Source organism: Rhinatrema bivittatum, unplaced genomic scaffold, assembly GCF_901001135.1.
Source record: "Rhinatrema bivittatum unplaced genomic scaffold, aRhiBiv1.1, whole genome shotgun sequence".
Classification (NCBI taxonomy): domain Eukaryota; kingdom Metazoa; phylum Chordata; class Amphibia; order Gymnophiona; family Rhinatrematidae; genus Rhinatrema; species Rhinatrema bivittatum.
In genome coordinates, this window is record NW_021820744.1 from 182457 (window position 1) to 195545 (window position 13089).

Here is a 13089-nt window from a genome sequence, read left to right on the forward strand (position 1 = left end):
TGGATTAAAAAGGAGAGTTTTCAGGAAGGGATTGAGTTAACCGGCCAATCTAGCCAAATATCGGGTATATAGGGCTAGGTTAGTTGGATAACTTTATTCCACTGAAAATACTGGACAAGTTAGCTGCCTAACTTTAGCCAGCTAACTTGTTCTCTAAATGGCTTACTAAATAAAGTCCTCAGTGTGTAACTATTTTGACATTTTTTTTTTCTTTAGTAAAATAGAGAATTAAAGGAAAAGCTTCTCCAAGTCTTAGGAACTAGAATTCCAGAGATCCATATTCAGCGCCACTTAGCCGCATAAGTTTGAATTACCTGGCTAATGTCTGCTCAGGGTCAGCAGTCACCTCCTAGCTTGAAAACTACTTATTGGCAAAATAATTAGCCTGCTATGTTGTGGGCATGGGCATAACAGAGGACGCTACAGAGCTTACTGTTATTCTTTGTGCAGTAAAGTACAATATTATATTTTCTGAAGAAAATTTGCTATAAAAGCTATGTGCAAGGTTTTTTTAATTTTAAATTAACATTTCCCCGAAAAGTGAATATTTTAAAGACTTAATTTAGCTGTGTTTATTTGCATTGAGCTACGTGTTTTCCCCTTAAGTTTTTCTTTTTCTTTTTGAGAGTAAGAACATAAGAAATTGCCTTGCTGGGTCAGTCCAAGGGTCCATCAAGCCCAGCATCCTGTCTCCAACAGAGGCCAAAAACCAGGCCACAAGAACCTGGCAATTACCCAAACACTAAGAAGATCCCATGCTACTGATGCAGTTAATAACAGTATCTATTCCCTAAATAAACTTGATTAATAGCAGTTAAATGCCTTCTCCTCTAAGAACTTATCCAATCCTTTTTTAAACACAGCTACACTAACTGCACTAACCACATCCTCTGTCAACAAATTACAGAGCTTAATTGTGCGTTGAGTGAAAAAGAATTTTCTCTGATTAGTCTTAAATGTGCTACTTGCTAACTTCATGGAATGCCCCCTAGTCCTTCTATTATCCATGTTACATCGAGAAACAAAATATTTCTTTTGATGCTTTTAAGCAGTCCACTGATAAATGGAAACCAAGGCTATCGCATGAGCAGTCATACACTAGGGTCCAGCAACTATGAGGAGCTGCCACAATTTCTCTAGCAGTCAATGTCTCTTTAACAGCGCACCTTGAGAATAATTTATAATAATTTATTTACTCTTTCAGATAGTAGAAGGACTAGGGGACACTCCATGAAGTTAGCATGGGGCACATTTAAAACTAATCGGAGAAAGTTCTTTTTTACTCAACGCACAATTAAACTCTGGAATTTGTTGCCAGAGAATGTGGTTCGTGCAGGTAGTATAGCTGTGTTTAAAAAAGGATTGGATAAGTTCTTGGAGGAGAAGTCCATTACCTGCTATTAGGTTCACTTAGAGAATAGCCACTGCCATTAGCAATGGTTACATGGAATAGACTTAGTTTTTGGGTACTTGCCAGGTTCTTATGGCCTGGATTGGCCACTGTTGGAAACAGGATGCTGGGCTTGATGGACCCTTGGTCTGACCCAGTATGGCATTTTCTTATGTTCTTATGTTCTTAAGCCTGCACTGTGCCAAATAAACACTGTGGATCGCTAAAGGCTAGAAATGAAAAGGGTGCATGGGGGTAACCTGCATGGAGAAGCAGTTACTACCCTTAATCAGAAAAGGGATCACTACCATTAGCTGATTAGCCTTAAAGTTTTCCTTTGCAGCTTCAACATCACTTTCCGCTTCAATGGTGGGGGATGGGTAGGGAAAGAGAATTGGATTTAGACGACAGCCAACATTGGGCCCTGATGTTTACGGCCTAGGATACTGATACGCAGACATTGTGGAAAAAGCACAAGACGGCTTTTACAGTCAAGACCAAAAATAAAGCATGTTCAAGCACGTCCGACTGTAAATATTACTACCCTTAACATAGTCTTGGGGGTAACCAGCACGGAGTGGCAGTTACTACGCTAAACAGAGACAAAAGAGTAACTTGCACAAAGCGGCGGTTACTATATTATGAAACTTGCTGGGCAGACTGCACGGACCATTTGGTCTTTTTCTGCCATCGTTACTATTTGTTATGCCTATCGAAGGTACCTGCAAAAATAACCCTAACCCATTATTGTCTGGCCAATCTGTCTAGACGTGACGGTAAATTTGAACAAGCAGTTTTACGCAACCTGTTCACCCAGTAGTCCATGCTAAGGGTTTGGGCTGCTTTCTTTCTTTTTTTTTTTTTAACATCTTTTTATTGATACAAAGCAACTGATCATCAAACGATGACAATAGGATCACCAACATAATACACATTCAGCAATATTGACAATATGCAATGAAAAAAGAGAGAGGTAATCAGATAAAGAGCAAATAACATTCCCTGGTGCGTCATCCATTTTTCCTAATATAATAGTAAAACAAAACAGAACGACTTGTAAATCCACCCTCCCACCCCGCATCACATTCTGACACACACTCCATATATCTACATATTCACAAACTCGCAACCAGTGTCCAGTACAGGAACATTAGGTATTAAGAAGTGGGTACATAAAAACCGATATGTGGTCAGGTTACATGGATAGCCATCCCCTAATAACTGATTCTGTTCCGTAGCTGGGAGTAATTTGTAAAATTTCTGCCACAAAGTTATATAGACATCGGAAATAGAGCATTTACCATAACATACATCAAGGTGTTCCATCTGCATATGGGAAATCATTGAGCTCCTCCATCAGGAGGAGGAAGCCGTATCAGTAAGCCATTCTTACTGATATGGGCCAAAGCTAGGGCAATATATACAAACAAAAAGTGACTCTTCGTAAACAGATTTATTAGTACACAGAGCTCCAAACCCGCCGAGTAATTGGATCTCCACTTGAAACGGTATTATGTCAGTACATTGTTGGAGAGCCTGGAATGTGGCCTTCCAATATGGGAAATTTTTGTGACAACAGAAATAGATGTACAAATGACCCTTCTTCCAGATGGCATTTATGACATTCAGTATCGTCAACGAGACCCATCTTATATAAGTGAAGTCTATCCGTTTGACAATGGTGTAAAATTTTGTATTGCATTTCCTTTAAAGACATTGGTAAAGGGCAATGAAGCAGGTCTCTAAATAGCCTACCCAACCTCTCCAGCGTGATTACCAAACCCAACTCCTGCATCCAGTAGCAGGCTAAATTTGTCAACAACCCCTCCCGATTGCTTCGTTTTGCAATATGTATACCATGAAGCAAGAGTTTTTCCCCCGACGATATACACTCTCTCGTTGGACCAAACCAGCTCCTGACGTATCTCTGCATTGGTCATTCTTAGTGAGAATACTGGGCTGCTTTTTGAGTAACTGCTCTGCTGCAAGCCACAGCTTGGGAATCCATGTGTCATGCCTAATTCAGCCTGCTTGCTGATGGAGAAAGCAAGTTTGCTTACCATAAACAAGGTTCTGCATATATTGCAGGATAAATTAGTCAAGCTTAATATCCGCTCTCCTCTCTGAAGAGTCAACTACTGAGCTAAAGATCAACTCTACAATAAAATGAGGGGCTCACAAGGCAACACCTGCATGGAAACTCTTGTGCATGCTCAGTAGAGCAAAAGCTGTCGGATGATGCCATCCACATCATGGCTAATTCATCATGCTATCTACTGAGAACTCAATTTATAGTAAGAAAACGTGCTTTATTTCTTGCATTTTCTTGAAACTTAATTCCTCAATGGAAGCCGTTTTAAAATTTTGCCACCCCCTCAGTCTCCTACTTGCTCCGAATTTCTATCTAGTAGCAAATAAGGCAATCCTACTTCAAGTATGGATTACTTTTTGTTTCATATCCTAAGGAAATTTCTGTGTCTCCAAACTGTAGAAGTGTATTGCTTTGCCATTTCATTCAGGGAATAGAAAATGCATGACAACAAAGTTATTAGTGCCATTGCTGAATTAAATGAAGACTACCACTGCTTTTCCTTTTGAAAATAAACATCTCATACATTTAATAAATGTATAAGTCAGTAGATATGTGATTATTCAAACCCCGGATTTCATTTAACAGCCTTCCCAAAAGCCACAACATTTATTTTGTTAACATGAAACATATAATATCTGAATTATAAGAGATGAAAGGAATGCAGGATGAAAATATTTTTTTGTACAGCAGCTTTGACATTCTTATAAAAATCTCCATAGAGGTGTAAGTCTCTTACAAAAGAACATTTAATTTTTTTTTTCAGCAACATTTTCTCACCACACACATGCTAATGGCACATGCATTGTTTTATAAAAGGAAAAAGTATATTGTGATTGCTTCAAAGTCAAGCACACAAACCTTATTATTGAGAATGGCTTCTGAATCATCAAAGACGAAGTCCCCATCAAAGCTATTTGTGAAACATACAAGAGCAAGAAGTCCTATAATACTTTTAGCCCAGAAGGAAGAAAGATGAAGAATCGGAATATCATGGTCCAGGTTATTTTCAGACTGTGCCATTTTGTAAAATGTTCATGCCAAGCATGGAGCTCCCACATTACGTTGGTTACCAATCTGCAAGAAACGTAAGAGTACAAATGTTTACATGTGTCTCCTCATACATGGTCTCATACATTCGTGCACTAAATCATCAATGAATACTTTTGCTAGTATACCACAGAGAGTCATTTTCATGGCTTTATTTTTGCTGGTTTGAGTGTGAATAACCTTCTATGCTACATTGTGTTCCTTGTGGTTCAGCATCACCAGTATTACTGCAGACGTTAAATGCTGGAGCCGGTTTGCTACATCTTTTTCTTATACAAGGTATCACAACTAGCAAAGCGTATGGGACCAATACAAGTATTAGAACTCTGTACATATCTATATACCAATACTGAAATCACCTTACTTGTATAAACAATTAGGGAACTTGCGGAAGCCTTGTAAAGTGAGTAATGTATCGTGTTTAATTATGAACTGCAACTGAAACAAATGACTGCTTGTTCTGGCTATACAGATGGCATCATGCAGTAAGGTTACTGATTTGACTTCAATACCTTACACTAAGGGACTGAACTAGTAAATGTATAAAAACTAAATGCAATAGCATTAAGTGATCATCAGAGTGCGCCAAAAGGTATGACTGAAGTTCCACCAATACATAAAGGTTAATAAGCTGCAGAATTGGTATAACAAAGAAACACTTTAAAGAACCAGATCAGAAAACAAGGAAGGATAATTGGCAGAAGCATAAGTATAGTAGGAAGTACAAAACGCTACTTCAGCAATCCCATGTGGATCACGATTTGATACAGCAGTGGTTGAGAGGTGACCAGACCTATGGAGAAGATATTGGTATTTGCAGCACAGGATAGTGAACTGTGGACAAGATGTTCACAGTCAGCATAGAAAAGACTGGTAAAACAGGTATAATAATAAATGGTTATAACATCTCATTTTTGGATGCGATGTGCCGATGTAAGAAGGCCTGTATAAAGAGAGGGCTTATTCATTGGAAGAAGTGTTTAACATTATAGCATTGATGTATCAAACATTGGGAGCACAAAACTAGTAGAATAATGGAAAATGAAGAAGCTGCCAAGCCCTGGGGCATTCCTATTCCCACAGACAAGATCAAGGCATGAAAACCAGATAATATGGTGAAGGAGAAGAAGAACACATGTACACCATTGCTGATAGAGTTGTCACTATTCTGTGGATCATATGAAGAAAGCAAAGATCTTTAAGGCATAAGAAATGCTATCAGAGAGCAAGAAAATGTGGCAAAAGATAGAGAAATAGTCACAATCATATTGGGTGCCAACGGTCTGATTAAGAAATATTTTCAAGTGCATCTTGCTATGTTGCCTGTTAAGATTACACCCTAGGAACTCTAGAGGAAGTCTCTGTTTGGCAAATATTAAAAAAGGGCATGGCTTACGAATGAGGTTCATTCCTGTCAAGATACACGCAAAACTAACCCAATTGGAAGTAAAAAAAAAAAATTACGTCTCAGCATGTGAAAGAGTAAAATTAGTTTTATTTAATGGAAGATTACAACTTACTGTAGATATTTCTTACAATTTCTGTTTTCGAAAGATTATGTATTTATATACTTGCAGTTTTTCTCGGGGTACTCAGGGGAAAATATGAACATAAGAACATAAGAAATTGCCATGCTGGGACAGACCAAGGGTCCATCAAGCCCAGCATCCTGTTTCCAACAGAGGCCAAAAACCAGGCCACAAGAACCTGGCAATTACCCAAACACTAAGAAGAACCCATGCTACTGATGCAATTAATAGCAGTGGCTATTCCCTAAGTATAATTGATTAATAGCCATTAATGGACTTCTCCTCCAAGAACTTATCCAAACCTTTTTTGAACCCAGCTACACTAACTGCACTAACCACATCCTCTGGCAACAAATTCCAGAGCTTTATTGTGCATTGAGTGAAAAAGAATTTTCTCTGATTAGTCTTAAATGTGTTACTTGCTAACTTTATGGAATGCCCCCTAGTCCTTCTATTATTCGAAAGTGTAAATAACCGAGTCACATCTACTCATTCAAGACCTCTCATGATCTTAAAGACCTCTATCATATCCCCCCTCAGCCATCTCTTCTCCAAGCTGAACAGCCCTAACCTCTTTAGTCTTTCCTCATAGGGGAGCTGTTCCATCCCCTTTATCATTTTGGTTGCCCTTCTCTGTACCTTCTCCATCGCAATTATATCTTTTTTGAGATGCGGCGACCAGAATTGTACACAGTATTCAAGGTGCGGTCTCACCATGGAGAGATACAGAGGCATTATGACATTTTCCGTTCTATTAACCATTCCCTTCCTAATAATTCCTAACATTCTGTTTGCTTTTTTGACTGCTGCAGCACACTGAGCTGACGATTTTAAAATATTATCCACTATGATGCCTAGATCTTTTTCCTGGGTGGTAGCTCCTAATATGGAACCTAACATCGTGTAACTACAGCAAGGGTTATTTTTCCCTATGTGCAACACCTTGCACTTGTCCACATTAAATTTCATCTGCCATTTGGATGCCCAATCTTCCTGTCTTGCAAAGTCCTCCTGTAATGTATCTCAGTCTGCCTGTGATTTAACTACTCTGAATAATTTTGTATCATCCGCAAATTTGATAAACTCACTCGTCGTATTCCTTTCCAGATCATTTATATATATATATATATATTGAAAAGCACTGGTCCCAATACAGATCCCTGAAGTACTCCACTGTTTACCCTTTTCCACTGAGAATATTGACCATTTAATCCTACTCTCTGTTTCCTGTCTTTTAACCAGTTTGTAATCCACGAAAGGACATCGCCTCCTATCCCATGGCTTTTTAGTTTTCGTAGAAGCCTCTCATGAGGGACTTTGTCAAATGCCTTCTGAAAATCCAAATACACTACATCTACCAGTTCACCTTTATCCCCATGTTTATTAACCCCTTCAAAAAAATGAAGCAGATTTGTTAGGCAAGACTTCCCTTGGGTAAATCCATATTGACTGTGTCCCATTAAATCATGTCTTTCTATATGCTCTACAATTTTGATCTTGAGAATAGTTTCCACTATTTTTCCCAGCACTGAAGTTAGGCTCACTGGTCTATAATTACCCGGATCGCCCCTGGAGCCTTTTTTAAATATTGGGGTTACATTGGCCACCCTCCAGTCTTCAGGTACAATGGATGATTTTAATGATAGGTTACAAATTTTAACTAATAGATCAGAAATTTCATTTTTTAGTTCCTTCAGTACCCCAGGATGCATACCATCCAGTCCAAGTGATTTGCTACTCTTTAGTTTGTCAATCTGGCCTACTACATCTTATTATTATTATTATTATTTAGCATTTCTATACCGACCTTCAAAGTTAAATACCTTATCAGGTCGGTTTACATCGAACAGGGACATAAACAACTTATTATAATCAGGAGAAAAACAAAGTTACATTTAACAAGGACTGCAAAACTTGGAAGCTTAGAACAGCTGGAAAGAAGGCTTAAAAGGGTAGTAAGTTAAGAAACTAAGACCTAAAAGTCCGTGCTAGTGCTAGTTGAGCTGTTATGAAAGTACTGATGCTTGTGAAGTATTTAGAGAGGATCTGGGTTCCATTGCTCATGAGCAGGTTCATCGTCTAATGTGTGTCTGAGGGTTCACAGTGATTTCATTTAGTTCGTCTGACTCATCACCCCTGAAAACCATCTCCGGAACTGGTATCTCCCCAACATCCTCATTAGTAAACACGGAAGCAAAGAATTCATTTAGACTTTCTGCAATGGCCTCATCTTCCCTAAGAGCCCCTTTAACCCCTCTGTCATCTAATGGTCCAACCGACTCTCTCACAGGTTTCTTGCTTCGGATATATTTTTAAAAGTTTTTATTATGAGTTTTTGCCTCTATGGCCAACTTCAATTCAAATTCTCTCTTCGCCTGTCTTATCAAAGTTTTACACTTAACTTGACAATGCTTATGTTTTATCCTATTTTCTCCAGATGGATCCTTCGTCCAATTTCTGAAGGGTGGTTTTTTTTTGGCTAAAATAGCATCTTTCACCTCACCTTTTAACCATGATGGTAATAGTTTCTTAATGTGTGGAATACATATGGACTGCGCCTCTAGGATTGTATTTTTAAACAATGTCCATGCCTCTTGAACACTTTTAACCTTTGCATCTGCACCTTTCAGTCTTTTTCTAACTATTTTCCTCATTTTATCAAAGTTTCCCTTTTGAAAGTTTAGTGTTAGAGCTGCAGATTTACTTATTGTCCCCCTTCCAGTTATGGTTACTAGCAGAACTAGGAATCAACTTCTTATATGCAGATGACAGTTCTACATTCCTATCGCCAAATCAATTGAAAATACAGCATAGATACTCACAATGTACATGAAGGCAATACATCAAGAACCATCTCAGCTTAAAAACTTACACTAAACACAAAAAAATTGAAATCGTATGGGTAAGGTGAAAGCCCTCTATAGTTAAACCTGGGTAATTTTCACATTACACCCTCTGAACAAGTACGGGACCTAGGAATACAGATCAATGAGAACATCAAAATGAAAAAGCACATTAATTAAATGAGAATACTCCAAGCTTCAAATATTACATCTGCTGAAATCTTTACTATCATTCCAGGATTTCTGCGCTGTTTTACAAACATTAATATTCTCAAACATATATTAATGCAACTCTCTAGTACTAGGCCTACTTGACCACATCACTCCCTAGCTGATAGCTCTACCCTGGCTGCCAGTATAATCAAGAATCCACTATAAACTTCTAAACCTAATTTTTAACATAATCAATGGCAGAAACCCCAGCATATTAGGCGTGACTCGCCAACCGTACACACCACAGCGAACACGAAGATCGCAAAACAAAGAACTATTAACTGAGCCTACAACGTGGAGTATACATCTAACGCAAATAAGAGACCGAATGTTTTCCATAGCAGGTCCCATGTTGTGGAATTCTCTGCCAGAGTCATTACGTCTGATAACAGAAAGAAAGAGCTGAAAACATGAGCTGAAAACATGGCTCTTCAAAAATGCATATGATCTAGCAAACAATATTCAGACAATTACAATATTAAAAACACATATCGTTAGATGAATAAGTGACAATTACTGAGAGACGTAAAATGTATTAAGACAACTCTCTAATATGTGAAGGTTACTGAAAAGGAACTTATGAATCATCTTTTGGAACGACGGTACATAAAATATCCAAATAAATAAATAAATAATTGTCTCCCTATTCTTTCTGCCCTTTTAAGTATATTGACAGAAAGTGACCAGCCTTGTTATTTCAAGAGCACATTTTCTGCAAAAAAAATGGAATTGCTGGCTCTGCTACAAAGTAAGGTATGTTGATATATCAGTTTTTCAAGCTCTGACATCATAAATCTGTTTTACTGCTACTCTCCAACCGAGCTATCTGAGCCTGAAAGCACCCAACTCCTTGTTATACTGTTTAACACACTTTGCTGTATACCCACTTTTAAAAACTCTGAGCATAGCCTTTAAAGCATTCCATTTTATCACAAAAGGGAGAGGGCAAATAATCAATCATTGCACTTTTAACCTCTTCCATGAAAGCTTCACCTAGAAGAGAATTATTAAATCTTCACGTGGGAGAAACATGTTTGTCCTGGAGCCCGGATAAAGACGAAGATACTCACATAATCAGACACCAAATACTACCCATATCAGCATTAAGAAGAGATGGTAGAAGAGAGCTATAAATCAAAAAGTAATCTATCCTAGAGTAAGATTGATATACATTAGAACATAATGTAAAATCTTTAGAAGTGGGGTGGCATTATAACATTATAGGGCTGGCCAAGGACATCATACCCCAAGGTTCATTCATAAACTTGGAAAGAGAGAGCCTGGAACAAGGTTGACTGTCCAAACGCCGGTTAAAAATCACCCCAAAATGACAAGGGTTTCCCTAAAGGACAAAATTAATTCACACAAGTCTTGAAAAATTTCCAGAGAATCAGAGGCAGGCGCATACCTATTACTTTAGGAAAGACAGTTGACAATTTCCTACGTTAGCTAAAATCACCGCAGGAGAGTGGGGCTCGATCTTTCTCCAATTTAAAAGGTAAAATTTCCTGTTCTAAAGAGTACTGTGTTCCCGATACGGAAGGCACAATCCACATCTGCTAGGAGATGGAGAGATACTGAATGGCCGAGGTCACTGCAGGGGTATATTTAGGGTGACGTCAGCTTTGAAACCTGACTCAGTCTCCATCTGCTACCAGGGGAGCACATAACCCATTGGTCCTGAGTCCATCTGGCTACATGCTAGGAAATTAACTTTTTAGCTGTCCACTGCCTTGGTTGGGTATTGTCATAAGTACATAAGAAAATGCCATACTGGGTCAGACCAAGGGTCCATCAAGCCCAGCATCCTGTTTCCAACAGTGGCCAATCCAGGCCATAAGAACCTGGCAAGTACCCAAAAACTAAGTCTATTCCATGTAACCATTGCTAATGGCAGTGGCTATTCTCTAAGTGAACTTAATAGCAGATAATGGACTTCTCCTCCAAGAACATATCCAATCCTTTTTTAAACACAGCTACACTAACTGCACGAACCACATTCTCTGGCAACAAATTCCAGAGTTTAATTGTGCGTTGAGTAAAAAAGAACTTTCTCCGATTAGTTTTAAATGTGCCCCATGCTAACTTCATGGAATGCCCCCTAGTCCTTCTACTATCCGAAAGAGTAAATAACCGATTCACATCTACCCGTTCTAGACCTCTCATGATTTTAAACACCTCTATCATATCCCCCCTCAGTCGTCTCTTCTCCAAGCTGAAAAGTCCTAACCTCTTTAGTCTTTCCTCATTTTGTAATTATGGTTTATAATAACTTATGGATTCTCAGCCCTTGTTTTCAACTAATCAAGAAGGAAGTGTACAGCATTATTAGTACTCAAGTGCAGTAAATTTTAGCAGTTTAAGCTCCCCATTGCTGGAACTCACATTCAGATCCAACCCTGGCCATCCAGCCAATGACCTCTTTCGAATAGATATATCTGGAAAGATGTATGGTTTGTTTTTGGTTTGCATTTCTTATACAGCTTTCAACAGAGCCTTCAGCAAAGTTAGTGTAGACAGGAAAGTACGTATGCAGTAACCTTTACTAAGAGTATTTTCACAAATTCTCTCTCCTTCTTCAGTCGTCTGGCTTCTATGCTTGCATGGGCAAGACAGCAGGGCACATAAATTACTATTGCAAGCTTACAGACTATCACGATGAAGTAAAGATTTGTAAATTACCAATTAGTAACGAATCGGCATAAGCATTAGACGGAATAAGTTTAAGAAACATGAGGCCATTGGATAAATAATCACTAGGGAGACCGTTTCAGGGACTCACCATTCAATGCTGGAGATTCAGGATCTTCAGACACGATGCGCTTTTCAGAGGAAAACCGCAAACTTGCCGTGACGACGTTTCTATCCGGGAAGAAAGGGGACGGATTTGGAAGAGCAGTTGCTGAGCATATGTGAAGATAAAGCAGAAATGCAAAGGTTTTATGTGCTCGGGGGGGGGTTCCCCCCCCCTTACTTTAGGGTAAAATGCATCTTTAAGAAGTCTTCCTGCTTGAGAAGAGACCGAGCATTGCTTCCAGGCGCTGCAGGTCCGGCATTTATTAACTTTTCATTTAGAGAGCGGTAACCCTGCTACAATAAAAGACAATAAAGCAAACCTATTAGATGTGGCGAGAGCAGTCATTCCCAGCGGAGCAGCAGCCGCTGGTGTTGCACTAAGAGAGGTCCGAGAGGAAATGCGGCTCGGGCGGTGCTGCAGGAAAAAGCGTCCCCCCCCCCCCCCCCCGCGGCGGCGCTCACCGCAGGTCCTTAGGAGTGGGAGGGCCACGGTGCAAGCGCGGGCAGCCAGGAGCGTCCGCTGGCAGGGCTGATCCTCGGGGCTTTATCGGCATCCACAGCCATGGCCGGCGGAGGGAGGGAGGGAGAGCGGCGGCGGCGGGGCTGAGAAAAGGCGTAAGAACGGCTGCAGCTCGCGGAGGGCTCGCGGCAGTCGCGAGGCAGCAGCGCGCGCGCTTCACCCCCTCAGCCCAGCCCGCTCCCAGCCCATGCGGGCAGCCCGCCGAGAGACTGAGCAGGAAAGGACAGGAGGCAGCTCCCTAGCTAGGGTTGCCAATTTTGCAAGTATAAATGACAGCACACGGGTAATTTGGCAGCTATTGTTCATACATAATTAATTATACCATATATACCTGTTTCTAACAATATTTATTCTTTTATTTACAAACATATAATTAAAAAACATTTATAATTTATATTCACTCATACCACATTCATGCTACAACAACAACACAGTACAATAATACTTATTGCACATATCCCTATAATCTTAAAATACAATCAGGCCGATTCAGTCAAGTCCGCGGGAGAGCGGCGCGCACACAGGCCACTCGCCTGTGCGCGCTGCGATGCAGTGTTTAAATTAGGTCCGGCGGTAGAAACAGGCAAAAGGAGGCGCTAGGGACACTAGCGGGTTTGACAGCCAACGCTCAATTTGCCGGCGTCGGTTCTCGAGCCCGC

At 39.9% G+C, this 13089-nt stretch overlaps 1 protein-coding gene across 6 annotated transcripts in view; it reads right to left on the bottom strand.

The window, feature by feature from the left end:
* The window catches only part of LOC115082067 (protein O-mannosyl-transferase TMTC4-like), an 84117-nt gene extending 71511 nt beyond the window's left edge, over positions 1 to 12606 (bottom strand). For 2 of the 6 annotated variants that reach the window (XM_029586333.1, XM_029586331.1), the window contains exons 1-3: positions 12231 to 12338; positions 11897 to 11976; positions 4341 to 4556 (exon numbers count right to left, since the gene is read on the bottom strand). In XM_029586333.1, coding sequence (XP_029442193.1) covers positions 4341 to 4387 — 47 coding nt within the window. In that variant the 5' untranslated portion in view covers positions 4388 to 4556; positions 11897 to 11976; positions 12231 to 12338. The other 4 variants (XM_029586328.1, XM_029586329.1, XM_029586332.1 and 1 more) reach the window with 4 other exon arrangements.
* Positions 12607 to 13089: the final 483 nt, after the last annotated feature.